Source organism: Nuphar pumila, chromosome 4 (assembly GCF_984573655.1).
Source record: "Nuphar pumila chromosome 4, dmNupPumi1.hap1.1, whole genome shotgun sequence".
Classification (NCBI taxonomy): Eukaryota; Viridiplantae; Streptophyta; class Magnoliopsida; order Nymphaeales; family Nymphaeaceae; genus Nuphar; species Nuphar pumila.
In genome coordinates this window covers 106299601-106313417 of record NC_143252.1, presented here as the reverse complement: position 1 = coordinate 106313417, position 13817 = coordinate 106299601, and the positions used below count along the sequence as shown (strand labels likewise).

The window sequence follows — 13817 nt, the reverse complement described above, 5'->3', positions numbered from 1 at the left end:
AAACTTCACTGGAAGATGCTAAGCCCTAAATCAAGCATCTTCACAGATGCAAGGGTAAGTAGGCATAATCCATGGGCATATTTCAGTTCATCTTTTGTTATATTAGTGATACAAACACCAATAACATATGGTGTTAAATGAATGTAATGTGAATGCTGCTTTTTCTCATTAAAGAAACATCTGCTACTTATTTAGGGTGGAAACAGTTGAGAAAAGATGAAAATTGTCTGGAAAATAGTTTAAAGCTGAAAATAGAATACATATCGCAGAAGATTATCTGTAGACTTTGCAGCAATTCGTAAGATGGCACAGAGTGATCACTTTATCAGGGCTTGTGGATGTGGCTCCAAAAGACGGCACTTGATTCCTGGGACCATTCAAGCTGCTGGTAAGAGGGTCTAACATTAGGTTGGTATCCTTGTAGATGTTGCTAAAATGCAGTCTCTTAATGTTATTGTGTTATCATCCTATGGCCCTTACCACCTTGCAATTGATATGTTGATGGTTCATATCTGTTCATGTACCTGTCACATGAGAAACCAATTCCTTGTGAGGTTCCTGTCACGGGAGTGCTTATCTATTGTGAAGTTCTTATTGCATATTCAAGATTGAAAGAATCTCAATGAATATAAAATAAAGTAAACAATAGGAAATACAAGTAAGTTGGGATTTGTGAAAGAACTCAAGAGTTTAAGAGGAAAATATGGCTATGACATTGGGTGGGGATTGTTGAAAATATTATAGATCTCTGACTATCAATGACCAGAGCAGAGTGTTTTTTATGTCTACATCAAGTATTTGACTTGGTTAGCCCCATAGTTGTTTGTGCATCTGATGTTTTCTGTAATTCATGTGTTCTTCTAAGCGCATTGATAGTTTCAACCTCTCTTTGGGTCACCTTGATCATTGAATATTCTGAAATTTCAATCTGTCCTTTTGCAGGCAGAGTTTTGTTAATGCTGGGGAAAGCACAGTATCAGATCCAGAAATTTGTTGCTAGCTATGTGAGATTATAGCTTATTGCTTTGCTGGTTACTTTTTCAATTATTTCTATACTTATTGTAACTCATTGCTTTTTTATTACAGCGCTCACATATTTCCAAGACAATTACAAGTCCATCTGATTCTCTTCTCAGTGAACTTCAAACGGTGGAGGTTGGTTCTTATGCTTTTAATAATTTCCCTGTCCTTGGAGAACTGATATCTTGTCCAAGATGACCCCTTCTACATATCATGAGGCTGTTATGCTTTTGATTTGAGTATTCTATCCTCATGCTTATATGATTTATCATGTAGGAATTGATTTTTAGGAATTTGTTTTTCATGTGACACATGCTTCTGCATGCAATTGGGTCCATATGTGTGTGTGTGTTGCTCACCAGGAGGCTATGAGGAAAATTTTGAGGATACATACAGGTGTTGGAAATTCATATCTCTGATTTTGTAAGCAGAAATATTTATTTTATACATTGTAGGTGAGATTTTTTTCCTCCATCAAGCAAAGTACATGCAATAGTTAACCAAATTGGTGATAGATTTCGTAATATGTGTTTGCCTTACCAGATCGAGTGGGTGGATCAGTCTAATGGTTCTAGCTTTCTAAGATTGGCCAAAAAAAAATGTTTCCAAAAAATTACCTTACGCAATCACAGACAGCTACAAAGAAAGAAGAAACGGAAAATATAATGTGAAAGCCAATTGTCTTTATCAGAGAAGTTTCTTCTCTTCATCGTGCTAGTTTAAATATTATTTTTGCATTTGGAGTATTCCTTTTGCTAGCATCAAAGTAGTTTCAGTTAATAAAATTATTGTAAGATTCCTCATTACTGTTCTTCACCTGTTAACTGGGCCGTCATTAGTTCAAAGTTATTTCGCTGTTTGGACGGACAGTGTCATAGACTCTGGCTATGTAACATGCGTTCTTCAAAATTCCAGTGTACGTGTGTGGATTTTGGTACTTCAAGGTGCTGGTGCTTGGTGCTTTCTCCTGGACCTACACACATGGATATCAGTTATATATTTTTTCTATATTTTTCTTCTTTGAGAGAGAGAGAGAGCATATCCCACATCCATATTTTAAAAACAGACATATACCAGCCATACTTGTGTTGGTACCGTGTAACCATACACACATCCTTGTGACACAGGCAGGGCTGTGGCAAAGCTATGAATAGCTCAGCTTTACATCTAACCATTTCTTTGAGAAAATAGTTGCTACAATTGAGTCAGAATCAACTTGATTTCATCTTGTCATTCTAGAATAGGGAAGTTTATGAATGTAAAAGTCGGTGAAATTGATGAAGCCGGTCGTGATCTCACCCAAAATAGCATGTGGGCTAACTCAGCTCTCATAATTAGAAGACATGAAGAAGGGGATTTGAGAAGGGTGCATGAGATGGAAACTCAACCAACATCTAGAAGCCTTTCCAATAAGGAGTCTACGTATATGGAGACTCCTCCTACCTTGGTGTGCAAGAAAGTCAAGTATTTAGAAATATCATGTTTTGTAAAGCGAGAAAATCCTTGTAAACCAAAGGAAACCTTCTTGATGAAGGAGTTTCCTAATTGTATTCTGGTGCAGATTGAGAATCAATAAAAAGAGGGAAGCACCTCTCTCTCAGGATGTGTAGATAGAGAGAGATAGAGAAATAGAGAGGTCGTTCACCGTGGGCGTCGGTTCAACAAGAACCGAACCACGTAAAATCTAGTGTCATTTTCCCTGTGATTGTGTTTGTGAGTGTGAGTCTATCACCGAATTTTAATTGAAATGACATGAAAATGTGTTTGCTGTTTTACATTTAAAGCCAACTTTACTTATATTTTTTCATGAATGTGCATGATTAGTATTTGTGTGATATATCGTCTTGTTAAAAGTATTAATTATAATTTTTATCCTTGGAGATACTTCATTATCCTGATAGCATAGTATGAAATTGTGTGACATGGGTACCTCAGAATGCCCACCATGCCTGTGTCACTGTTGGTGCTGGGTGCACACATACATACATGCATGCATGCACAGTTGCACACTTGAGTGTTTGTCAATTAGGATACTGTCTAGCGTTTTCTGATACATCATCAGATGTTGGTTTGGCTAAAACCAAGTTGGATGGTAAGTGGACAACATGGCCTGTGACACCTTGCTGGTTTCTGGCCAATTTGACGTCATGTTGATCCCAGTCAAAGAAATGGGTTTTTCGCTCATCAAACTGAGTCTAAAATCAACACATCTATTGATACCAAGGGCATCTGCATGAATGGGCATGATGTTGCTGGTTTCTGGCCATGTCAAGGTCAAATATTAGCAGTGGACATGAAGCCCTTTGAGATGAGATATGGTTTGATGATGATGATTTGTATCTTTGATTTTTTCTGGTTGAAGATTATTATCATACTAGCAAGTTTGACATATTATCAAACTATCGTGGTATAAAACTCATGAGTCATACTATGAAACTTTGGGCGAGGGTGATTGAGTATAGGTTGAGGAAGGTTGCCATGATATCGGAGAATCAATTTGGTTTTATGCCTGGAAGATCAACTATGGAAGCTATACATCTTCTTAGACAACTTATTGAGAGATATAGAGAGGCAAACAAAGATTTGCATATGGTTTTTATTGATTTAGAGAAGGTATACGATAGAGTACCTAAGGATGTTCTCTGGTGGACAATGATGAAGAAAGGTATTTATCTCAAGTACATTAGTATAATTAAAGATATGTACGAAGGAGTAGTAACCAATGTCCGCACTTGTGGAGGGGTGACAAACAATTTTCTTATAACGGTTGGGTTACATCAAGGATCTGCATTAAGCCCTTTCCTTTTTGCTATAGTGATAGATGAACTTACGAGATCAATTCAAGAGAATGTGCCGTGGTGTATGTTGTTTGCTGATAATATTGTTTTGATTGATGAGTCTAGAGCTGGGGTTAATGCTAAGTTGGAATTATGGAGACAGACTTTGGAAGCAAGAGGTTTTACGTTGAGTAAGAGTAAGACAAAATATATGGAATGTCAGTTTAGTAAGCAACGAAGTAGTGATGAGAGTGTAGTGAAGCTTGGTGAGCAAGAAATAGCGGTGGATGACTGTTTCAAATATTTGGGATCTATCATTCAAAAGAATGGAGAAATTGATGGATATGTAAATCATAGGATTAAGGTTGGGTGGATGAAATGGAAAAGTGCAACTGGAGTGTTTTGCGATCGTAGAATGCCATTGCGGTTGAAGGGAAAGTTTTATAGGACGACAATTAGACCCGCTTTACTATATGGTACGGAATGTTGGGCTGCCAAGAGACATCATTTTCAAAAAATGAGTGTAACTGAGATGCGTATGCTTCGATGGATGTGTGGAAATACACTAAAAGATAAGATTCGGAACGAGGAAATACGTAAGAAGGTAGACGTTGCATCCATTGAAAATAAGATGAGTGAGAATCGTTTACGATGGTTTGGGCATATTCGGCGAAGGCCTAATGATGCTCTGGTTAGAAGGATGGAGAAATGAGAAAATATATTAGCTAAAAGAGGTCGGGGTAGGCCTAAGAAGACTTGGATGGAGATGATAAGAAAGGATATGAATGCTTTGAACCTCACCGAGGACATGACATTGAATAGAAATGATTGGAGGAGAAGGATTCATGTGGAGGACCCACAATGATTTTCTTTTTGGTTCATATCGTCGACCCCAGTTGTTGTTGTTGTTGTAGTAAGTTTGCCATAGAAATCTTCTCGGTTTGGAATATGTTTTCACATTGTTTGTGATACTCATTGATCACATTGTGAAGTTGGGCTTGAACTCAAACTAGAACAGATAATTTTAGGGTCTGTGTTGGACCATTGTCTTTAATTCCTTCTAAAATACTCATTCATTAAACCAAAAGTCTTGTTCTGAGTTTCTGCTTGCATATGTAGATCTGTTGGCCTTGTGACTTCTGATGCCTAAATGCCTTGCTTCTTGGATTTACTGTGCCTTTTCTTTGATCATGCTACTGATGATTCAAAAGGTTTGGCAGCACTTAGCAGAGTAAAAATAATTTTGATATGCTTAGTTGGAGTTCTGTTTCAACGTCTTTTGCAGTTATTTGACTTTTCTTATTTAAATGTTGACTAATGTCAATTGTGTGCTGATATTGGGTTTTGTTTTTAACGGATTGCATATTTGATGCAGGAAATGAAACACCAATGTGATGAAAAAAGGTATGGAATCTGCTGGTTTCTTTTGTTCAGCATATGAGTTGGTCTGAACTACCATATACTTACACGAGGTCCTGTGCAATACAGAACTGTGTATGAGTGCATGCTGGCTTCTCAGAGAGAAAAAGGAAGGTCCAGAAATGCTAGGGAAAATGTTTCACCTGAAAAGTTGCAAGCTGCTCTAGAAGAATACGAAGATGAGGCAACTTTATTTATTTTCCGTTTGAAATCATTGAAGCAAGGTCAATCCAGGAGTCTATTGACACAGGCTGTTCGACATCATGCTGCACAGGTCTTGTTCTTTTATGTTCATGACATGGATAAGCTTTTCAAATTTTATTGAAGTGAAATATGATATACTCTTCTTTATTGTTTTATCTTTTCTTGATGGCAGATGAATTTTTTCAAGAAGGGTTTCAAGTTTTTAGAGTCAGTTGAGCCACATATAAAAGTTATTACAGAGCAACAACATATTGATTATCAATTTAGTGGACTTGAGGATGATGATGCTGAAGATGGTGATGATGATAGTTATGATGTCAATGATGATGGAGAACTGAGTTCTGACTATGAGCAACCACGACATGCAACAGACACCATGATAACTGCAAGGCATTCCATGGAGGTGAGTGTGCACTGGCTTTTTTCCTTTTTTTTTTATTTGTTTTGCTTTGGTGTTATGCTTTTAGTAGTCATGCACTTTTTTGCTTTAGTATTATCCTTTTAACAGTCATGCATCTGTCTATGTGGTGATTAAGTTGTTGGTGACTTATGTCAAGCAAAGATAGACTGTTATAGTTATGATACAAGGTTGTAGGTATGATGTTTGTTTCTTTTTTATGATATAATTGAAGTTTAATTATGATATACATGTGTGGTTTCCTCAAGCTACAAACTCGCTTCGAGCAATGGGCAGCCAAACTGGTTCTAGAAAAGATATTTTCCTCTTCCATTATTCCTTTTGAGGTTTGGATGAAATGTCCCAACTTGGCCTGACTAACTTTGTTTGCTTGGACCAATCTGGAATCAGTTCCATATGTAGCACTGAGTTATGTGACTGAATCTTGGTCATTTTCAGGTTACAGGCATATCTGATTTAATATATGACTTGTTTGTTGTTTATTGCCATCGTGAGTTCGAACTTTAACCTCTAAAATTCAAAGGCTTGAACTAATCTGGTTCCATTGCCATGTGTTTACTTGTGTAAGTAATTCATTATTTATTACAAATCTTTGCAATTTTACAATACAATAATAAATATATGAATAACTATAGACACTTTTTCTGACAATATTTTAAATGTACAGCAACAATCTAGAGCTTCAGAGAATTGTTAGGGAAGATTAGTTCCAAAGGATTTCAAAGCGCATCCAGTTGAAACCCCTCCACGCTCCAAAAGATTGTTAGGAAAATTGATAACACATCTAATATGCTAATAATGTGAATGGGCATCATAGTTAACCAAAGCCCATAACGTACCCAAAGAGAAAATACACTTAAGAAATCAATCAGCTTGCAGGGTACTGAGGAACATGTGCCATGATAGATTGATGCTTGCCTTAAGGAGAGATTCTCTGATCTGAAATACCTTGTAATACCACAACTAAACCATAACAGACTGGGCATATAACATGAAAGAGCTAAATAAACAGATGGTAAATGGAAGTTCACTACAGAAGTAGGCACTTCTCAATGGCTAATGAAATTCATAAGAATGCAGAGTATGTCCAAGCATGTTTTGAATGCTATCTCTTTTAAGCCTTAGGTACCTAACGTATTTTAAGATGCAAGAAAACTGTTGGATTCTTTAGTCTTTCTGTCAATTCCTAGATTTTTTGGACCATTTTTGGAATTTGAGGAAGCTAGTTGAATATCTTAATTGGATTTTGTAGTATATCTCAAAAATAAAAGGAAAAAGAAAAAAGAAAAGATGCTGACAGAGTGAGATTCCACAAACCTTAGCCTGACGATCTTATTTGATTAAAAAACTTTAGGAAACCATGTCTATCAAAAATAATGCAAAAAATGATGGAGGTGTTTAGCTGCCAAACTAAATATAGAAAACACTGCAGGAAGAAAGTGTCAGAAGTACCTGAGGAAGGGTGAGAACTGAGATGTAAATTTGTACACTAACGTTTCTTTCTTCATTCTTCCTTTAAAGAGAAAGCCACAATGAGGAGTTTCTGCAGTAATTTCAATGAGATAACTGTTAAATTATGTATATATAAATATATATATATATATATATATACATATACTTATGTATATACATTCGTATATATATAAGTATATATATGTATATATGTATATATACATAATATATTTCTGTTTCTTTTTCTGTACAAACCAAAAACCCGATAAGGGTGTTTTGGTAAATCCACTGTACTTTTTCCTTTTTACCTTTTTTCTTTTTTCTTTCTTTTCCCCTTTTTACTTTTTTAGTTTTACTTTTGAAGAACCATAAGGGGCCCCACCTATCTAGTCGTTGGGGCCCCAACAGTCATATTTATGACCGTTGGGGCTCCCAACGACTAGAAGGGAGCCCCCCTTTATGGTCCTCCTTTTGTTCTCCTCCTTTATATATAGAGGAGGCTCCCCCTTGTAAATGTATTGGGTTTTCACCCTTCTCTTCCTTTCTTCAATAATATCCAACTTATGACTTTAAGTCATTTTCTACTTTTGAGAGTTTTGTGTGAGCACTTTTAGTGTTTGTGTTATTGGTTCTTGTGGTCACTCTTAAAGAGTGCTTTTTGCTCTATTGGTGCTTCCGTCTCTTTTCATTACATGGTATCAGAGCTTGGTTGGTGATTGGGCTTCTCTTTATTATCTTAGAACATGTGCCTCTCAAATTTTTGAAGAAATGAAGGATTTTTGGTGCCGATGGAACGTGATTCTAAAGTGGAGCTTTCTTTTAAGCTAAATGGGTCCAACTATCTCATGTGGGCCTCCGCTATGGAAAATCATCTAAGAGGTAAGAAACTTTGGGGTTTTGTTATGGGAACTACTCTCGAACCCTCTCTTATTCTCACTAAAATCGAAAATGAAGTTGAAAAAGCTTTAGATGGCGATGAGCGCATCAAAGCTATCAATGACCATCAATCCAAAGTTGAGGATTGGGAAAGTAACCATGCCAAAATTTTGGCATGGTTTATGAACAATGTAGACCTTAAAAATTGTGCTAATATTGCCAAATTTAGAAGGGCCAATGAGGCATGGTTTTTCTTTAAGGGTATGTATACCCAAAAGGATCTTGCTCGATAATTTTTTTGTCAAGAAAAAATTCGTTCCACCAAACAAATGGATATGAGTGTCCGGGACTATTTTAGCTCTCTAACCCCTCTTTGGGATGAACTTGCTCTTCTTGAGCCTAAATGGGTGGCTCCGGAAGATATTGAGTTAAGAAGGGAGCAAATTGAAAAGGAGCACTTTTTTCAATTTCTTCATGGTCTTCGCCCGGAATTTGAACAAGTTAGGGCATCTCTTCTCCATAGAAGCAAAGTCATACCTATTGAAGACGCCCTTGCCGAAATATGTCAAGAGGAGACTCGACTTGGCTTAAGCGTTAAGAGTGATGAAGTTTTGGCCGTTACTAGGCCCGGATCAAATGTTAAAGCATATAGACCTTCTCACTTTAACAAAAATAGTAATGGGCCTAGAAAGGGAAATAATATGCCATTATTGTAATGAACCGGGACACATTAAACCGGTTTGTCCCAAACTTAAGGGTAAAGTAGCCGCGGTTGGAGAAAATTCTCCAAAGGAAGAAGAAAGTACCAAAGAGGGAGATATCAAAGAAACTCTTAATCATATCTTCGAAGTTCTCCAACATCTTCTCAAGACTTCTTTTTCAACATCCGGAGCCGCCATCGCCTATTCTTCACCTCCAGGTATGTGGATACTAGACTCCGGTGCTTCTTTTCATATGACATCTCATAAAACCTCTCTTTCAAATGTTTTTTCCGAACCCATATCCTCTTATGTTTCAACGGCTGATGGAACATCATTAAAAATTGAAAGTATTGGAACACTTGATTTTAAAAATTCTCAAAACTTTTTCGTCCCTAAAGTAAGAATCGTTCCGAAAATTAATTTAAATTTTTTTTCCGTTTCTCAAATCACCGATCATGGATGCCAAGTCTCTTTCTCACCTAAAGATTGCACCGTGCAGGTTCTCTAGTCAGGGAAGCTGATTGGGCAAGGCCATAGAATGGGTGATCTCTATTTCATGGACTTTTTGACTCTTCCATAAGTCATCTTGCAATCTTGTAAAAGACAAAAGTATTGGAATTTGGCATGAGAGACTTGGTCATCCAAATTTTGTAAAAATGTCTCTTTTTCCGTTTTTGAACAATACTTGTAAAGACAATCATATGACTTGTAAAGATTGCATTTTTAGGAAATCTAAAGCTACTCCATTTCCTCAAAGAAGTTACTTTACCACTCGGCCATTTGAACTTGTTCATTCCGATGTGTGGGGACCTTCCCCTATTTTGTCTAAAGGAGGATTTTCGTATTATGTGGTCTTTATTGATGACTTCACTAGATTTACGTGGATTTACTTCCTAAGTCGCAAATCCAAAGTTTTCTCCTTTAAAGAATTTCATGCAATGGTTAAAAACCAATTTTTGGGAAATCTATCTATTCTTAGGTCCGATTCGGAAGGCGAATATATGTCCAATGATTTTCAAAGCTATTTAAAAGAAAATGAAATTTGTCATCAACGTTCTTGTCCCAACACTCCGCAACAAAATGGTCTTGCGGAAAGAAAGCATAGGCACATAATAGAAACTACAAGAACGTTATTAATTTCAAAAAATATCCCAAAATCATTTTGGGCCGAAGCGGTTCTAACCTCCACATATCTTATCAATAAAACCCCTTCATCCTCTTTGAAAAATCTTTCTCCATTTGAAAAACTTTACAATATGTCTCCCGATTATAAAAGACTAAGAATTTTTGGATGTAAATGCTTTGTTCTAACTCACAAAAATGATAAACTTTCTCCTAGGGCCATTGAATGTATTTTCTTGGGATATGGTGAAAAACAAAAAGGTTATCGATGTTTTGACATACTTAAGAACAAACTTTATATCTCAAAAGATGTCACATTCCTAGAAGAAGAAAATGGTTTTTCGCACCAACCAAATGAAAATATTGATTATTCCTTTTTATTTGACTTATTGCCTCAAGGAAACATTATAGATGATCATATTGATTCTAGTGAACCTCTTAGTGAAGATCATCTTGAACATCCAAATGATGATCAAAACTTAGAAGAAAATGTTTCAAGACAAATACAAGTCTACTCTAGAAGGAATGAAAGAAATCCTCCTTGTGCCCTTGAAAAATTCTCTCAAAGTGAGTCGATCGAAGAGACCTCTCAAAGAAAATCAAATCGTATTTCCAAAATGCCAAATAGATTTGTTTCTTATGATTTTTTTTCTCCTAACTTTCGAGCATGTCTACTTGCTCTTCACTCCTTTCATGAACCATCTCATTACAATGATGCTAAACAATATGCTCATTGGAGTGAAGCTATGGAACTAGAACTTAATGCTCTTAAAAGGGCACAAACTTGGGAAATAATTGATCCTCCCAATGGCAAGAAACCCATTGGATGTAGATGAGTTTTTAAAGTAAAAACTAAGAATGATGGTTCATTAGAAAGATATAAGGCTAGGTTGGTAGCCAAAGGATATGCCCAAGAGTATGGGGTAGATTATGATGAAACTTTTGCCCCAGTTGCTCGAATGACTAGTGTTTGAGCTCTTATTGCTATAGCCTCTGCTAAAAAATGGCCAATCTTTCAACTTGATGTCAAAAATGCCTTTTTAAATGGTAATTTAAATGAAGAAGTTTATATGGAACCGCCTCCAGGTATGAATTTAAATGAAAAGATTTTGAAATTAAAAAAGGCCTTATATGGACTTAAGCAAGCTCCTAAAGCTTGGTATGACAGGTTTAGTAATGTATTAATCAATTTAGTTTTTTCTTCTTGCTATACTGACACTGCTCTTTTTGTTAAAAGGACAGGTGACTCCATTATTATGCTCTTGCTGTATGTTGATGATATGATCATCACTGGTAATGACAAAAAGGGAGTAAATGATGTAAAGTCTATGTTAAAAGAAACTTTTGATATGTCTGATCTTGGATATTTGAGATATTTTTTAGGAATTGAAGTGGCTTATTTCGCGCGAGGATACATCCTATCTCAAATGAAATTAACTGCAGAAATTTGTACCAAATCAGGAATATCTGATGAAAAGAAAGTTGAGACTCCCGAAGTTATCAATGCAAAACTGAGACTTGAAGATAGTGTTCTTCTTGAGGATCCAACCCCCTACCGTCAATTAATCGAATCCCTCACCTATCTATCCATCACACGTCCAGATATAGTTCATGTGGTTCATGCAGCAAGCCAGTTTCAGCACGCACCTACTACAGTTCATATGACGGCCATAATGAGAATTGTGCGATACATCAAAAATACTATCTCCAAGGGACTCTTCTTATCCTCTTCCTCATCTCTTGAATTAACTGCTTTTACTGATGCTGACTGGGGAGGAAATCCCAATGATCGTATCTCAATAACGGGTCTTTGCATTTTTTTAGGTGAATCTCTCATTTCGTGGAGATGCAAGAAGCAGCAGAAGGTTTCCCTATCATCTACTGAAGCTGAATATCGGGCTATGGCAATGACAACTATGGAAATCGTATGGCTCCGAAGTCTCCTTGGTGACATGGGCGTTTCCATTTCCACTCCCACCAAGCTCTGTTGTGATAACAAAAGTGCGATATACATTGCCAACAAGCACACCTTTCATGAGCGGACCAAGCATATCGAAATGGATTGCCATTATGTTCGAGACGAATATCTCAGATGGACCATCACATTACCATATGTCACTTCAGAATATCAACTGACTGACTTCTTCACCAAGGCGCTCCCAACTTCACGATTCATGTTTCTTCTTAGCAAACTTTTGGTCTTCTCCCCGTAAAATTTGAGGGGGCATGTTAAATTATGTATATATAAATATATATATATATATATATATATATACATATACTTATATATATACATTCGTATATATATAAGTATATATATGTATATATGTATATATGTATATATACATAATATATTTCTGTTTTTATTTTTCTGTACAAACCAAAAACCCGATAAGGTTGTTTTGGTAAATCCACTATACTTTTTCCTTTTTACCTTTTTTCTTTTTTCTTTCTTTTCCCCTTTTTCCTTTTTTCTTTTTACTTTTTTAGTTTTAGTTTTGAAGGACCATAAGGGGCCCCACCTATCTAGTCGTTGGGGCCCCAACAGTCATATTTATGACCGTTGGGGCTCCCAACGACTAGAAGGGAGCCCCCCTTTATGGTCCTCCTTTTGTTCTCCTCCTCTATATATAGAGGAGGCTCCCCCTTGTAAATGTATTGGGTTTTCACCCTTCTCTTCCTTTCTTCAATAATATCCAACTTATGACTTTAAGTCTTTTTCTACTTTTGAGAGTTTTGTGTGAGCACTTTTAGTGTTTGTGTTATTGGTTCTTGTGGTCACTCTTAAAGAGTGCTTTTTGCTCCATTGGTGCTTCCGTCTCTTTTCATTACAATAACAAGAGGGAAGGGGTTGGCCCCATTCTTTATGGCAGTTGGCATGCTGTGGGAAGATGTGGTTCTCCTAGCCCTTTCTTTCTTTTAAAGGTTGCCTTTCAATTTTTAGATTTTTAGTGACTTAAATCTCCTAAAACCATAGTTTAGTGCCCTCTAAATTATAGGCTTCAAAGACTTGCCATAAAAAGGGAAACTAAAAGATTACTGTTGTCTAAGTCTATGAAATCTTGTGATTTACCATACCTTTTATCTAGTTTTTTTTATGATCAAGTATTTGATGCAAGTAATTGATCTTTTATAAAATGTATAGACATGGTTAATTTGTATTTTTTACCAATGTTGTCAGAATCAGTCTGAATTGGCTGATTCAGATCGAATCAATCCTTAGCCAATTCAGAAGGGGCCGATTCGCCTGTCATATCAATCCAATTTTTTAATAGTTTTAAAGGAGTTCAAAACATTGTTTAATATTTTTTTAAATATTTTTTATTGTTTAATAACATGTTTTATCTGATGGTAAAAAGTTGCCGATTGACAAAAAATTCGATTCGATTCAGGGTTTTTTTCTAAGAAACCAATTCACCTGGTGAATCAAATTTAACCTATGTCACATGGGTGCGGGTGCGGGTGCGACACGGGTGCGGCGCAATTTTAAAATTTTTGGACACGGGGACTCGGCTATATATATATTATATTATTTTATTTTATTTTTTAAAAATATTATTTTATTTTATTTAAAAAGTGCACAGTCACATCACTGTGCACAGGCACAACACTGTGCACAGGCACAACACTGTGCACAGTGCACAACACTGTAAACAGGCACAACACTGTGCACAGTGCACAACACTGTAAACAGGCACAACACTGTGCACTGTCTCTTTTTATATAAAAAAAATCATTTTTTTAGTTTTTTCAATAGACATTTTTGGACTCGGTCCAAGTTGACCGAGTCCAAAATGTGGACGGACTCAGCTTCAACTCGTTGACCGA

At 36.3% G+C, this 13817-nt stretch overlaps 1 protein-coding gene across 1 annotated transcript in view; it reads left to right on the top strand.

The window, feature by feature from the left end:
• LOC149840432 (uncharacterized protein At2g33490-like) overlaps positions 1–13817 on the top strand; it is a 52923-nt gene that overhangs the window by 28155 nt on the left and 10951 nt on the right. The window contains exons 4-8 of the mRNA XM_090004427.1: positions 943–1004; positions 1087–1155; positions 5173–5201; positions 5286–5490; positions 5593–5823. Of these exons, the coding sequence (XP_089860553.1) occupies positions 943–1004; positions 1087–1155; positions 5173–5201; positions 5286–5490; positions 5593–5823 (596 nt within the window). The remainder of the gene's footprint in view (positions 1–942; positions 1005–1086; positions 1156–5172; positions 5202–5285; positions 5491–5592; positions 5824–13817) is intronic.